The following is a 16,267-nucleotide window of genomic DNA, read 5'->3' on the forward strand; positions in this document are numbered from 1 at the left end:
ACATCTCTGCTCCTGAACCTCGAAACTGGCGCAATCGAACCGATCGAGCGTCGAGACAGCTCAACTCGGGTTCTAACTTCATGAACCTCGTCAACTGTTGAGTATTAAATTTTCTGTGAAATCAGTCCATTTTTGACATCGCATCATTCAGTGGAGATTATCGTACAAATAAGGAAATAATTGATCAGTAACAACTAAATTACGGAAATGAAGTGGTTTCAGGGTGGTATAAATGAGGCGGTTGCAGCTTCTAAATCCAGGAAGGCAATTTTTGTTGTGTTTGTCGAGGGTTAGTATTTTTAATCAGGGTTATGTCTTTACTGACCTTTAAGACTTTCATATTTTCGCTAAAACGTTAACAACTATCTTTCATAAATCGATCAACACTTATGTCTTTACCAAACTTCTCACTAAATTTTTCAGTGACAAGTACCACTCTACTGTTTTTGTGTCAGTATTTTCACTGCAATGCATAATTTTTATGCCTAATCATTCTTACTTTTGTACGTTCATATTCGAAAAAATTTATCCAGTATATTTAAATCGCTCAACTCAAAATGCAATTTGAAATGGTGCAATTTGTGTACAGGAAAGGATGATGCGTCAGTGGAAATTGCCAAAGTTGTTGACAGTGGAGAAATTTCATCACGACTGGAGCGTGATGAATTTGTAGCTATCAAACTAGAGGGAGGCTCAGAGTCTTACGGATTCTTTGCACAAATCTGTATCCTTTTTTCTCATGGTATTTCATAGATGTACCCAACATTACTACTTGGTTTAAAATGTTTACCTCAACTTTCATGGTCAGATAAATTGGTGCCTGTTCCGTCGTTATTTTTTATTGGCCAAAATGGAGCACCCATAGAAGTTATTGCTGGAGAGACAAGTATTGCAGATCTCATGACAAAAATTGATACAATCCTAAAAAAAGTCGAGCCAGCCCAAAAGGATTCTTCTACATCTTTGATTCAGGCTGAACAGAACGTAGCATCACTAACTATTTCTGCAAAACCAAGTGAGGCTGAAATTAGTACAACTAATTTAGACACTGCAAAGTCAGAGGCTAGCATGGCTCCATTACCTACAACTTCAAAACAACACCAAGATAGTGAGACAACTGATTCAGTAACTGCGAAACCAAGTCCAGCTGTCCCTACGCCTGAAACAAAACCCCTGAAAAAATTGGATACTCCATCTCAGAGCAGTAGTGTTTCAGAGATTCCAGAGTTAACAGCTGAGGTAAATTCGAGCTTGTAATCTCTTCTTGTGATGTGGAACCAGTTGTTTGTTGATTTTCCTGAGCACCTGTATCATTATATGTAAGTCAGTAAATGTTTGATCTTCTTTTAGGAAAAGTTAGAGCGAGCACGACAGTTGATTGAGTTGAAGAAGCAGCAGCGGGAAGAGGAAGAGGCGAGGAAAGCACGGGAAAGTGAGATCGAAAGGAGGAAAACTGGTCAGGAATTACTGAAGTTAAAACAGAAACAGCAGGACTTAGAAATAAAACAGGCTTATGAGGAAAGACAGCGTGAAAAAGCGGCTGAAGCTGCTGCCAAAGAAAGAGTAAGGCAGCAAATAGCACAAGACAAAATAGAAAGGAAACAGAGAGAACTCAATCGTCAGGTTTGTAGTTACCTTGTATTCTGTATTAGTAAATTCGAATCATTTACTTTTTTCTGATGATCCTATTTTCTGTACCAGCAGCAACAATCGTCGCAACCAAGTCCAGTCCAAGAACAGCCAAAACCACGTACACCAACAGCAAATGATTCCGGTATCGTCCGAATTCAATTCCGATTACCTAGTGGCACTCCTCACATGGGACAATTTGAATCTACAATTACACTTGGAGCTCTCCGTGCTTACATCGTCGATAACATTGAATTACCTTTCCGTCAATTTGCCTTATCTACGTCATTCCCTAGAAGAGAATTAACAGCTGCAGATGATGGCAAAACATTGGTTGAACTGGAATTGGTCCCCAGTGCGGTGATTTTGATATTGCCAGTCAGAAATGTACGTCAAGTCGTGAAATTAATATTGAAGACGGGTCTACCTACCGCACTATTACAATGCACAGCTGTTTACATGAATCCGGTTTTGTTCTAGTCCAACAACACGGCTGTTGTAACATCAGCCCAGGATGATGGATATTTGTCTCGTTTTATGTGGGCTATTTTTGCATCAATAGCTTCAGCCTTTGGCTACATAAGGGCATATTTCACTGGGATACCTCCACGTCCTACGGTACATCAAAATTCCAGCTCAACCACGAGCAGCACGGATGGACCAATTTCACCATCAGCACAAACCAGCGCTCCGCCACCTGGGTGAGTTCTGAGCCGATATAAGCTTCCAGAATATAACTAGGGATCAGAGTTCGTTTATTATTAGTAAATAGGTTTATTTTAATCGAATTCGTTATTCGGTTCCAGATTAATAAGGCGAAATCTTGGCGGCCAGGGAAGTACAACGATCAGGGCACAGGGCAACATCCATCGATTAAATTCAAGCGGTGATCAGGATAGCGATGAGAATAATACTTGGAATGGAAATTCCACGCAGCAAATGTGAGATTCAAAATGTCATTCTAGACTCGTCCTAATAAAATTATCATTCGCGTAGAATCGTTTAATTACACACACAGGAGAAAAAAGGTCCAAGTCATTAGATTATAAACGCGGGAAAAAGAAAAAAAAAACTATCATACGTTGTTAATTTTATTATCGATATTATTACATCAGATGTTACAAATAATATATGTCTATATAGCGGCATACGTATACCTATTATCTATTCAATATATATTAGACGAAATAATTATCGCGTGGTTAGCGGGATTTTTTTCTCATTCTTTATAATATATAAAACAGACGTGGGTTCACTATCGCTAAAGCGCTGAATATTTTTTAACGAGGTGATTGGATTGAAAGAATGAACGGAAATGATTCAACTGAAATAGGCGAATATTGAGCTTCTCTTATCTACTGCTAACAACTAACTAAATAATGAAGTAATTAATCGTTAATAAATATAGGTATCAATGGAATGAAAACATCTCTCTTGTTTATGAAGCAATGCCAGTTCTTGAAAGACACATAAATTAAAAAAAAAAAAAAAAACACGAATACCTTAAAATACCATGGATGTGTGTAATACGTACATTAAATGTACACTATGTTCTCTAGGTGAAGGAAAATAGAATTCATCGTTAATCTGCATTCAAAATGTGATTCGTACTATCGACATTGAGTAAATCGGTTTCACCCCATGTATAACCGTTCATTCGAGTAGGAGTAGGCACTTTGATCATTACTTAAATATCTAATATCAAGCATTAATTATTCTCACCTAATTTCCAGACTTCAGTTCGGTTGAATATACACACATAGTCGGCAACATTGAAAAATTTTGTACCATTATTTAGAGTTCGGTAAAAAAAGATAATGAAAACAAAATGATAATTACGAATAAATATATATGTACATCGATGTACGCAAAAAACAGCCAATTCTCTATTTTCTCAACACTGCAGCAGCGCAAGAAAAAAATAAAATGAATAGCTGGAGTCCATTTTCCGAGCCAATTTCTCTCTCTTTCCTCCTCTTTCAAATACATCCACCGGACTAATGCATTCCAGGTGCAACGAGTGAAATTTGATATCGAATATTTCAAGTGTTTAATAATTTTACGCATAATTGGTGTTCGGACCAGGCAAGTGCATATTCTGAGAGCTGAGCGGACTACCGTAAATCAGTCAATTCAACCGGACACGTGCTGGTCACGAAACAGAAGCATATCTCATAGTTTTTTAGGTAAACATATTTTCGGAGTCGCATTTCATCTCGCAAAGCCTTGTTTAGCGTGTCCATTGCTCCGCGGTGTATAAAAACCCGTACCCATACCAGAACATTATCTATTTTGCAAGTTTAGTGCGGAAAATAAAAATTTTCATTTAGTTACTATAATTTTTCCTCTTCACTCAGAAAATTTTGTGACTAATATAAATATGGAAATCGCTGGGTAGAGACCAGTCTACATAATTTCTAAACTTTTTTGTTTTATTCCGAAGATCAAACGGATCTTTGTTCTATTCTTTTACAGCGTTTTCGAGTCGGTAAAAGTATCATCGTATAAAACAAGAGATTACGGGATAAAGTATAAACTGCAGCGACTTTACACGATTTTCTTAAGATGCGGACATGATCACGTGAGGCAAAATTAACAAAAAATGATAATCATCCGCAGCAGGTCGCTATTATACGGTTCGGTAAAAAATCTCTGCCTTATAATCCCCCGGAAGTTTTTGAGATCAAACGGTGTGACAAAAGCGAGCGAGCCGATGACGAGAAAAAAGAATATGAGGTAAGATAAAAAAAGAGAAAAGTAAGATTAAAAATTGAGTCTTTTTCCGCTCCAATCTTCCAATTACCATGGCCGTCAAGAACGACCTCAAAGACAGGCAACAATTATGTTAGACTTTTGTATGAAAACGATAATAATAAGAATAATACGGCGATGTATAGCTGGTACAGCAACGGCCGAACGGACGAGCGGCTTGTGACAGAGGCGATAAATTTGTGGCTGCCTCGTTACTGCCGTTTAGTGGTCGAACCATCGTGATACGAGATCATTAAGATTCTCTGAACCACGTGTGAGCCAAGCCACTCCCTTCGAAGATCGAGATTGGCTACGGGATTAACGACGTCACGTGCACGTGGGATTTTGGAGACGCCTCGAGCGTCGGGACGCCAAAAAAGCAATACGAAATATTCAAATACGAAAGTAAAAAAAAAAGAAGTTTCGACGCCGCTATTCTAACAGTGACTTCTCTAACTAATCCAGTTAACAAGAGGTGCTAATAGATGTGCACCAAGTCGCTTCTTATTCGGTACAGAACGTCGCAACTGTTTCGACGATTGATCGATCGACACAATTGATCGTACAGCGGATTAATTTATAGAAGTACACGCGATGCGATGGTGAAATACAGATGGAAATTTATACGTGCGCGAAAAATAATTCGACGAAATTGAAAAATTTAACTCTTTCATTCTGCGGTCAAAAATCGGTTCGCCAAATTTTTAAACTCTGCAAATACATTAAACTCACACGCGGTGTAAATTTAAACTTTTGTTTTTTAATCAGTGTCTGCTCTTACAGAGATTGGTAATCGAAGAGTGCGCGTACAATTTGAATCAGCTGTATAGAATTGAATAATTAGGGGTGCAACAAATGGTAATTGGATAAAGATTCGTCAAGTGCAAAGTGCAGATATAAACGGACACCAAAATGGCAGACAGTGTGATTCCTCGTCGGCCGCCGATTTCTAACGCATCGTCAAAAGTGTCGATTCATTCTGTTGAGAGTAGCGCGAGAGCAGCGGCATTTAGCATTGACAGATTATTAGCACCCTCGAAGGGTGACGACGGCAATTCTTCAACTCAGAATCAAAATACAAGGGATATTTTTCGGACGCAAACTAATATTACTCGGCCAGAGTGTAAGTTTCTTCACCTCATGTATATAGGTACAGGTTTTTTAGGGTGGCATGGCAGATGACATAGCGCATAATATAGTACAATATCCAAGATATATAGTAAGCGGATAACGGGATCCGTGCAAATTTTATTCATCTTTCGCCACCTGCACTGCAGTATTTTCATTTTATTACCGAGTTTAATTTGAGAAAATTATATCGATAGTTAACGAACAAGAAACGGGGTTGACAACAAACGTGCCGGATTCTTCAATGTCGGTTACGGAGGAAGAGGAACAAATCGATCTCGAGGACGTGGATATAGTTTGTTCAACTTCACCCGAGCCTGAGATAAGCTACGGTAAGGCCGGGGGTTGAAATTATTCAACCCCATCTATAATCGCTGCGGTAATTTGTTTTCTTTTCAGCAGCAATTGACTCGTGATTGAAATGCGGATTGTTTCGGTGCTCCGAAAATGGCGTCGGCGAATTATTCAGACAGCTTCACTTTCAATAAATAATATCTCGACCGCGTCGCAGCGCGTATATCAGTAACCTAATGGTATACAGGGACGATTTATCAATCGTAGCAAATTTCTTTCTTCCCAATTGGTCGGATCATATGACCGATCGAATGAATCATTTCTAACGATCGTTTTTATGAGATCTGTTGGCACTTGAAAAGACACATTGAAAATTTATAACATACTTATACAACGCGAAAGGTGTACAGACGGACGATTTCACTATTTGCTCTGCCTCGAAGACCTAATTTTGTAATTGTTATTTATATTACGGCAAACGATCGTCGTCAGGGTGGAACAAATAAATGCAAAATTCAGGCATACGATCATCTTGTTCGAATTTCAGTAGGTTTGTCAAATCGCATACGCCAATTATCCGCGAGACGCGTTTATATTATACTCGTGCTGCAGCGGCTGGAGTTTGATCCATGACTTCCGGTGGTGGTGCGACGCCCAGTGTCGTTCCCGCCCGCTTTGTGTTCCATATTTTAATGCTCTTGTTATCCTTTATCGTCAGGTTCTCCCCCGTTGTCAAATGGAATTTGTCTTTCTGTCGTTCATACGATATCGTCCAAATAAACCAAAAATTAACGATACATCTGACAATAAATGTCTAATAATACACATAGAATTCAATTGTCTTCGGGTAGAATCTTCCGATTTTTAGTAGCTCTGATTATTCGACGTACACATAATTATGTGATTTGTGGGGATTCCCGATTCACGACTTTCCAGACGTGAATTATTACATACAATGTGATTCTCAGCTCCAGAGACACAAATTGCGAGATATATACGCGTATACATGTATGCGAGCAGGGGAGACACCGAGTCCGACTACAAAGCCTGCATCCCTAGACGTCTCAGCGTAAATCTTCCAGAGTCGCGGGCAGGACGGCAACAACTTGTCTCCAAAGAAATTCAAAGAGATTTAGCTGTGTATACGCTGCGTAGCGGCCCGAAAAAATTCAAAGAATCAAAGATGAAAGTCGCTCGTCTACTCGGCCGTTGTGTTCGTTTGTCGAATTAATTCGCTCCTGAACATTATTCTTAACCGTGTCGCACCGCGGGGTGGATGATTTCGATGTGTAAAATCTGCAGATTTTCGTATGTAATCTATAAAATTCTAGTCCCATTACGCTGCATAGAAATGCTATGGAAAAGATGTGAGATTAGATTCTCCGCAGGTGGAAAACCAATAAATTAATAAACCAGCCAGCGAAGAGCTTGTATTTTACGGATGTGTATAGGCGAAATGGGGCGTGATACGGTGCGAGTAAAATTAGCGTGTCTTATCGGAGTGTTTTCCCGGGTGTTTCTTTAACCCGAAGAACGTACGTCTCATTCATCACTGAATAATTAGGAGACAAGTTCAGCGTCGCTCGCAGCAATTAGGTAAACTAGGAGGCGTGGTATTCTATTCCTGCGGCAAACGTACGTACATCGCGCGGTTCTCCTGCACCGCGAGAGCGCATTGCAAGCTCGCACGCTCTCGACTCGTTGTCGATTTTCTGTGCGGTAGACGTATACGAGTACAGCTTTTTTCTTGCACTTTCCTTCGCAAGGTCTCCAACTTCCTTTCGGTTACCCTTTGAGCCGTCCTCCTAGCTTTGTTCGCTCGCTGCAAGTTAGAAAGTAACCGATTCGGAACCGCGTTAACGTGACACATCGTCTTTCCTCTATTTTCTCCTTCTTCCGGTCTGCCAGCGAGCTGAGAGAAATTCTCACCGAGGGACGTTGAATTCACTCGAAGATAAAATAACGTTGAAGGCATATCGGGTATATACGTATATCATCGTGTTTTCGGGGGATGAAAAATGCATTTATATGCGTTTACTCGATATGTGAACGTGTAACGCATTTTTCTAACTCTCGCTGATCGTAGATTACAGTCGTGTCAACTTTCGGAATTCACGCGCGGTCGCGCAATCAACGAACAGATTCGAAAAAATGAGAAAATTAATTTCATCCCGTACGATACGGGGAGTGAAAAAAATGTCCGCGACAACGTAGGTATAGCTTGGTGAGCATTTATGATTCATCGCGAACAAGATAAAATTAAGTTCAACGAATAAATAATCCATTCTCGACTTTCGGTCAACGCCTAATTAATTACACAGGTGCTCGACAGTCTCGTGCATAATATATGTTAATCGAGTCGTCGTATTAGTCGGAATTCAAGAGCCAAACCTACGTCAACCGTCAACGAAATCGGGCGGGTTGCGGATATCGAGCAATCGATTCGATTAGAAGAAATTCTAAAACTGGACGCGAATTAATTATCACCGATAAATCGTGTTACCCGAATCGCATCGCCGTCGGGATATCTCTCGATGACCCTGTGCCGCGAGTGATTTCAATATTTCGACGGAGCTTTTCCGAATCGATTTGACGGCAAATAGCTTTCGCCGCGGTCGAGGCTCGTAATTAGTTAGGCGATCCGTCGAGGAGTGTGTTTGGACGTTTAGTACTCCCGCAAGTCACAGCAAAGCTTCGCTTCACTCGTGTCTTTATGTCGTCGAGTTGAGTATATATCGCGCGTCGCCGCGGTTGCAGCAACGCTCCGATCGGTAGCTTTTCTCCACGTAAATATACCTATACACACTCGTATTATCCACGCACGTGAATTTTACATATACGTATACGTATACGCGCGTTTACTCGTACGAGCATCGGGGGTATGTCATATATAGGTAAGACATGCACGGCATGGCAGAATAAGAACTACTTATAACAAGAAGCGTGCTGCTGCAGGGATAGGACGGGTGGACGAATTTAGCCCGCTCGTTTCGAGAGGACCGCGCGCTCGGTGCAGAAAAAGGCGAGACGGCCAACAATTACGTCGCGATCTGACAATTAGTAGCCGGTAAACGCTCCGGCGAAGTTCCTGTTCCCGCTAGTGTATATGTATACCGATCTGTACGGTATATCCTTCCATCTCGTTCGTTAATCTCAGCGAGCCGCTATTCGAATCTCCGCAAGCGATGCCCCTGCTTCGGGGGCATCTTAAAGCTCCCATTTCGCGGGGCTACGAATAGTTTTCAAAGATATTTACTGCCTGCAGGGCGTGGCCGAACGTCACCTGAAATCTTTACAAAACTGGCCGGTATACCGCGGTATACGTGCGATACTTGGCCATTTGAAACGCGTTCTCAGACTGTCACGTTATCTGTACACAAGTTGTATATCACCGTGTGATTTAGTCGAGATTAGAGTCAATTTTCTAATTTTGTATTCGGTTTTTTTATTTCCATAGATTTTTTTTTTCTTTGTCACGACTGCGTTACGTCGACGGATCCACGATCGCAAAGAGAGAAAAATTATTTGTTGCGGGATCATCGACGGAAATTAGTCTTCGCACCGAGCGATGACCAGCAGCTGATGTGGCGAAGCCATTTTTTTTTTTTTTTTTTTCTCTTTCATTCGAACGAATTTCAAAGTGAATCGAACGAAAATTATCAGGGCGAATTAAGCATGTAATATTGAGTAAAATTCCATACATGACTTTGAACGAAATGATTTTCGAATTGGACCTGTTTTTCTTCCCTGCAGTATGATTGAGGGGAAATTGGGAAATTTTAAGACGGAGCAGCGTCACGATATAAATATATTCGAATTATTATCCGACGTATGATACGATTTTATAATGCGACGCGAACGTGTCGGAAGGAATTTGAGAGCGCATACTTCGAGTATTCGAGTACGATTATTCTGATCTTGGATGTTTTCACAGTCGTGAATCTTACCGCTGAGGAATTCCCAATTAAAATTATTCCTTTTCTCTTGCCGCATAGCGACGCCGTAGAGCAGGTTAATTTGTAGCCCAATTATAAACAGGAGACGGTAGGTTCGCGTTTTTGGATCAAATTTAACGTTTTCGAATTCGCCTCTCCGTAAAACTGCAGTACGAGACCGCGCGTAATGCGCCATTTTATATCCTCCAGATAGAACCTTTGAATCTTCTAGGTTTCGAGTCCGCGCGGTGCTCTCTTCCAGCGTTGAGAGGGTATAAATATATCCTGACTTTATTCCGATGTGCACCTCTAAACATTTTACTTCTATATACACATCGCTGTAGCAGCTTTAGCTCAACGTGCGTGCCCTCGTGAGACATTTGTCATTGCGTCGCGGCCCGTCCTCCCTCGTCTGACGAATGGCCAGATAATTAGAAGATGATCCCAGACACTTATAAACCAAGCTACACCGCAGGCGGTTGCTCCGACGGGAAAAAACCTACGCGACCTTTTTCATTTTACGTCAGTTCCAACACCGTGTAAAAATGGGATATATGTATACAAATAATATACAGTTTATACATATTCGAAGATAATCGAAAGCCGTTTTCACCTAAACGGCTGCAATTATACCGATGAAATAGTGAGCACCTTGGCGAAGACGCGTTATCGGGAGAAAATCTGATGACGAGATGAAAAATTATTTCATCATTTGACGGCCGTGTGTACTTTATTTCAGAGGCGTGTACAAGCAGCAGTGGAACAAACTTGTCCTCCGGCAGCGTTGGCGGGGATGAAAATCCCCTTACTCGACCTGGAAGCGGGTGTGGGACGAGCGACGAAGATCGGAAAAAAAGACCGCGCACCGCATTTACAGCCGCCCAGATCAAGTCGCTGGAGGCGGAGTTTGAGAGGAACAAGTACTTGAGCGTGGCTAAGAGATTGCAGCTCAGCAAGAGCCTCAAACTCACCGAAACTCAGGTGAGGCGTTACGCACCGATCGTACTTGTTAAAAATTATTACCGCGCCCGCAGTTGCAAGAATTTTCAAACGATGTTCGTCACAGCTGGCAGTACGTGAACCGGTTCACTGTTTACTCTGCGTGAGCTGATTTATATTTATTTTCATACGTCAAACGGCGAACGGAAAACATGACGACGCGAAAAACTTGCAGAATTTTTACCGCGAAGCTATGACGATCGGATGCGAAATAACGTTGCTGTCTTTTCCGAGATCAATTCCTTGGGTGATCCTTGATAAGGATTCGTTATGCGTATAGTATGGGGTCTTTTCCGTAGGAAGGCGTCGCGCCAACACGTGACTCAGTGATAATTCTTTCAGAATTCAGACCCTCCCGAATTTCGGAAAAGCTGCTGAGCTGCCCCAATAAATTTTAAATACCAAGCGCGCACCCTTAGCTATGGAATTCGGAAGCTAGGCGCCAGTGTGAAATCCCTACGGCAGTACCGTGAGCTGACATTGATACAATAATCGGAAATGCGATGAGATGATCAGTATACGAATCTCGGAGTATTTAGACCGAGGAACCGCGGTTTTGCAGTTGAGACGTACCGAATCATTACGTACGAATTCGCGCCGCTTATAACGAGCATCGGAAATCAAAATACTGGCAGCGAATCCGTTAATCGTATTTGACGCGTCAGACTTCCGCAGTCGCAGACTTTGAGCACCTGAAATAGGTTTTGGTATATCCGGGTTTTACTGGCGCCCCGGGTCGAACCCGGGTTAAACTAGAATTGAATTATGGGGCGTCCTTTGACACACGTGTTCGGTGTACACGGAAGACGCCAGCGAACGGGATTCTGGCGCCACATTTAGGGGTGTACGAGGGTAGAGCGTAAGCTCGGAGAGAATTATAGAACTCGTATAGAAATCTCCTATTAGCCCAATTAGCACCTCTCCACCCTCCGAGGTTTTTCTCCCTCGGAATCTACGGAATTTCGACGTATATCGTACGAAAGTCTTAATGTTATCCTTCTGTACCTCTCCAGCCTGGAAGAGAGTAACGCTTTCATCCCCATGATGAATATCAGCTACTTTTCCTTCTGATTTACGCAAAATATCAGACACACGCGAATATAAAATTAAACTTGACGGACGTGCGACGACGCTATATAGAATCGCATAAAGAAATCGAGAATTGAAAGCAACGCGCATAGAAGTATACTCAGAAACGAGGAGTTGAATGAGAAACCGAAGAAACTCTAGAAACATATCCGGGTGCGCGTTTGCATATCCTTCATTCGAGAAGTAGTCACACATTTTTTTGTGTCGGATTATGCGATCCGGTGTGTGAAACTTACAAGCGCGCGGCTCGACTTTGTTTAACCATATAAGCTTTACACCCTCGGCCGTAGCTAACTCTGGTATAGAGTTACTCGTAACATTGTACCATAGGCCGCAAGGAATTAGGAATGGAGGGTGAAAATAAACGCGATGCAATATATCCTAATTAAAAAATCGACGCCTGTCTTCACCAGCTTCTTGGTTCGAGTGCAACCGTGCGGATAGTCTTACGCTGCGGCGTCGCAGCGAGTCGAAGTATCCGAACGGAAGACCATCTCTGCAGACGGAAAATACGGAAAGAAGGGGATCGAGGATGCTGTACAGTAGCGCAGCTTTCGGCCGCTTCTTATATACCTAACTACCACGGCTCGTTAAGACCGAGAAATATTGTGACAGTTATGCCTGGCTATACGTCTCCCCCGCGCTGTTCTACAAGCGTAAAAGACTCTCGGATTCAAATGATTTCGTCCCCAGGCTCTTCAACCTCAAAGAGACGCTCTTTTCGGTCCTTACATTTTAAGCCTACTTCTGAGACCCGCAGACCCTGTCACGACGCCTTACGAGGCATGACGTTTGTTATTACCATAAGATAATCGCTTTGGAGTGGCGGGTAATTAGTTGATAGATTACGTGGCGTTGCCAGAAAATCTTTCGCCGAAATTACCGGGCATCCGAATGAGGGTGAAAAATTCGAATTAGATGTTTTCCAAAATCGATGCGGTCTTATTGCGAAATTATGAGCCGGGAAACCGGATAAAGGAATTTTATCCCGAGATTTCTTCTACCGATTCCCGAATATACGAATTTCCGAGGAATCGATTTGCACACGCCCGAAAATAGATGGATTATTTTTTCTCTTTATTTTTCGTTATTCAATATCCGCTCGAGGGATTCTCGGGTAATGCATTCTATGGTGTAAACTATTTTTAGGTAGTTACATTTCAATAGCTGCTGTATGCAGCATAACGTATACCATGCGTCTAGGGTATAAAGCCACGAAATGTCACGGGCTGATAATATAGTGCTTCGAAACACGCGTAAAGTGTCAACTGAAACCGCACACCATCCCTTTCCGAAACTTAGTAACGCGTTTGTGTACATTTTACAAGGAAAATTGTGGGGAAAGAACGGAAAGCTATTGCGGGAAGACATCAGATATCTTAAAATGCTACATCTTTTGGTTTCAGATTAAAATTTGGTTTCAAAATCGTCGAACGAAATGGAAAAGAAAATACACGAACGACGTGGAATTATTCGCACAACAGTACTACTCCAGCTTAGGAATTCCAGCGCCAAGACCAATATTTGTCGGCGATCGTCTATGGTAATTGTCTCGAACTGATAACGTTTTTACATTCTACTTGAACGCGCGGAATCGATACTTTTGTCAGATAACCGGGAGAAGTTACTAGGGAATCATTACTTACTTACCGTCAGGGCATCGGATTTATTTCGGTCAATTTTGGTATCGCAGGTTTTTTAATTACCCTGGACAACAACCACATCCCGGGTCCCCGTTGTTACCGTCCTTGTCGCATCTGACGCCGATGGCAATGCCTCCAGCGATGCCAGCCGTTCAAGCACTGCCAAGTAATCTTCCACCTGGTCAACACGCCGCCATATTTCAGGGTATGCCTTCACCGCACTCCTCGCATCACGGGAGTCAGAGATTAGACTACAGACTTGTACACACTCCCCATCGTAATGAGGAATCTTGAAGGAAACAAGGAAATTGCGGCAGTGACGATAATGGGATGTGATTATCATCATTCATCATTTTTGTAATCGAATCTACATTTTCCAATGCAGATTCCCGAAGACATCGTTCCACTTGGAAGAATTCGTATTTAAAATTCGTGATGCAGATCCGGTATTCGAATCTCATAAGAGTTTCGCACATAATGTAACGCCTGGTGATTTTTGTCCTTTTATGGAATCGTAACAATGATTGTATTTATTTAATATTTATGTTCACAGGGGGGAATCGCCCCGTTTAGTAACTGAAATAAATATTTCGGAAGTTGTTCATTTTTATAATGGGCACGGTGTACCGTTACGATCGTATGATTTAAGTTGTAAATAAGAAAATAAACGTGAATTTTCATCTCGGTGAAAATAGCCTGGATGTAAAGTGGGATCTCTCCACTAAATAAATACTAAACACCGATCAATATTAAGTATCACAGAATTTTTTCCGGTTCGGATTTCGGAAATTATGGGAGTCGGAATCTAATCTCATTATATGATTCTTCAATTACCGTTGTCGCTGTTATAACGCCGAAGGTGAGAGCATCTTGTTGACACCTAAAATTTTCTCGTCGTGTTCCGCTTGGTCTTGCATGATCTTTGCATATTTTTCGTTGTCCCGTAAATCATCCTCGTCCAACATGTCTTGCATTCTCTGTTTGTAGCTGGAATATGCGTGAGTTTGTCATTTTTTATCATACGAAACAAATAAAAAGCAGAATGTAGAAAATAAACCTCAGTGAACTGAGAAAAGGAAACTTACATTTCACTATCTGGATTATTTTCCTGATTCCGGCACTTATCTAATTTCTTCTCCAACGATCTGACAATTTCTCTGGATGGAGGTTCGACACACTTCGCCATTGATCTTATTTCTGAAAAGTGATGCAGTGTTATTATTTTTCTTTGCTTGAAGCGATCACAAGCTTGACTTACTTCTTACAGCTTCAATGATTCCCGGTAAGTGATCCCTTGAGAATAGTGTATCCGTCACATAATTGTCAAGGTTTGCAGCTGCTCTAGAAGCTGCATGTAACGTGGCAGCTAAGGCGATTTGACTTGGAGCATAAAGTAGAATACTGTCTGTGAGAAATACCCTCTCGAGAAATTCTTCGATGTGAGGTCTTAATTTTTCTGGGTTCTCGAGTGATGTACATCTTGTCTGGAACATTTATGAAGATTACAGTGGTGGTGAAGACAATTCAGTGCAGTAAAATTTATTGCATGGCGTTGCACGAATATTCACCTTTATGTCGATCATTAAACCTTCCACAGGCCTGAAAGGGTTGTGAACTGTCAGGTTGTAATTTAATTGCTGCATAAGAAGCAATTCATTATTTAAAATAATGTCTGATGCTTTTTCTCTGTCACCTTTGATATTGGCCACAAATTGAGATATCGATACGTTGAACTCTTCCACCTGAACGAGGGCATATCATGAATCAAATAAGTTGCCAAGTACTGTTAGGTAGGGATGTTCTACTTGAAACTAATTTACCTTGCAGCCAAGGTAGACACAGGTAACCAGAATTTCTTTTGGATGATAATCCATTACGCTGTTCCTGAGGTAGAATCTTTTGAAATAGTGAAGTGCAGTCGCTACAGTGGGACGTGGCATTGGCGGTACAAACCTCCTACAAAAATCTCGTAGCTGCAGTTCATAGAATTTGTGGAGTATCCTCTCCTCTGAAGCCGTAAGAAAATGCTCTTCTCTTTGATCACGCTGCAAGCATAAATGAAAGAGTATTTACTGCCAGGTAATGCATTTGTCAAATGAGGAAACCAGCAAATTGAATTTCACTCAAACGCTTACAGGTACGTTACCACCGTGTTTTTCGATAAATTCCGCATTCGTTTTCTCACGGAGTTCCGTTAAGTCATTTTCATCGCTAAATATCCAGTATGTTTTTTGAGAACTCATAGGAAACATTTTGTTTGACTTATGTAAAAAACACTTAACGATAAAGCTCACGTCAAATGCGCGTTCGCACCGGCACAGACGACGTGTTTTTTTCTTACAGCATGAAAGAGGTTATGTCGCAAAAGCAAGAATGCTGAACATTTTCCCCTTCATACTGATAGAGGTCACTACACTACGGAATCAGTAAACAACAGCCACCCCAGGTGCAGGGCCGCATGGGCTTACTCGGCCCCTACTCTCGGAGCCTACTGAAGGCCTCAGAATTTCAGAGGCATTTTTTTTCGTAAAATACACAATTATATTGGGAGAATATCGTGACGACATAAAGATGCTTTCAAAATTAAAACATTGTTGCCAGTAATAGATTCTCTTATACACAATTTAGAAAAACGAAGTAAAGCATATGAAGATACATTAAATGATAACTTTGGATTCTCAGAGCAACTGCATTTACTTCAAGAGAATGAAATTAGGAATAAATCTCACGATTTGGCTGCTTTTTAGCACGTAGATTCAAATGGCAAAGAACTGAGTTCTGAGTGTAATTACTTCGAAT

General features: G+C 41.4%; 3 protein-coding genes and 1 long non-coding RNA gene across 5 annotated transcripts; 2 read left to right on the forward strand and 2 right to left on the reverse strand.

The window, feature by feature from the left end:
- The first annotated feature begins 58 nt into the window (after positions 1–58).
- On the forward strand, positions 59–3,573 carry LOC105683780 (UBX domain-containing protein 4). 2 transcript variants are annotated; one of them, XM_012396662.3, is made up of 7 exons: positions 59–289; positions 590–724; positions 809–1,239; positions 1,351–1,623; positions 1,702–2,016; positions 2,110–2,330; positions 2,436–3,573. In XM_012396662.3, the coding sequence occupies exons 1-7, from the start codon at positions 208–210 to the stop codon at positions 2,572–2,574; spliced, it is 1,596 nt and encodes a 531-aa protein (XP_012252085.2). In that variant the 5' UTR covers positions 59–207; the 3' UTR covers positions 2,575–3,573. The 2 variants fall into 2 exon arrangements, with proteins under 2 accessions (XP_012252085.2, XP_012252086.2); XM_012396663.3 differs by having other exon boundaries at positions 1,705–2,016.
- On the reverse strand, positions 1,057–1,822 carry LOC125499700. Its single transcript, XR_007276664.1, has 2 exons — positions 1,636–1,822; positions 1,057–1,305 (listed from the first exon to the last, which is right to left on the reverse strand). It is a non-coding gene; the product is annotated as an uncharacterized LOC125499700 (long non-coding RNA).
- Positions 3,574–4,849: 1,276 nt separating the features above from the next.
- On the forward strand, positions 4,850–13,871 carry LOC105683664 (homeobox protein vex1). The gene is made up of 5 exons (XM_012396419.2): positions 4,850–5,503; positions 5,706–5,840; positions 10,477–10,718; positions 13,232–13,368; positions 13,519–13,871. Exons 1-5 carry the CDS (start codon positions 5,293–5,295, stop codon positions 13,760–13,762), a joined length of 969 nt encoding a protein of 322 aa, XP_012251842.2. The 5' UTR covers positions 4,850–5,292; the 3' UTR covers positions 13,763–13,871.
- A 90-nt stretch (positions 13,872–13,961) lies between these two features.
- On the reverse strand, positions 13,962–15,829 carry LOC105683684 (cyclin-H). Its single transcript, XM_012396449.3, has 6 exons — positions 15,604–15,829; positions 15,289–15,513; positions 15,037–15,210; positions 14,727–14,952; positions 14,554–14,665; positions 13,962–14,455 (listed from the first exon to the last, which is right to left on the reverse strand). The coding sequence occupies exons 1-6, from the start codon at positions 15,718–15,720 to the stop codon at positions 14,314–14,316; spliced, it is 996 nt and encodes a 331-aa protein (XP_012251872.2). The 5' UTR covers positions 15,721–15,829; the 3' UTR covers positions 13,962–14,313.
- Between the last annotated feature and the right edge of the window lie 438 nt (positions 15,830–16,267).

The sequence above is a fragment of the Athalia rosae genome, chromosome 1, assembly GCF_917208135.1.
Source record: "Athalia rosae chromosome 1, iyAthRosa1.1, whole genome shotgun sequence".
NCBI classification, from domain to species: domain Eukaryota; kingdom Metazoa; phylum Arthropoda; class Insecta; order Hymenoptera; family Athaliidae; genus Athalia; species Athalia rosae.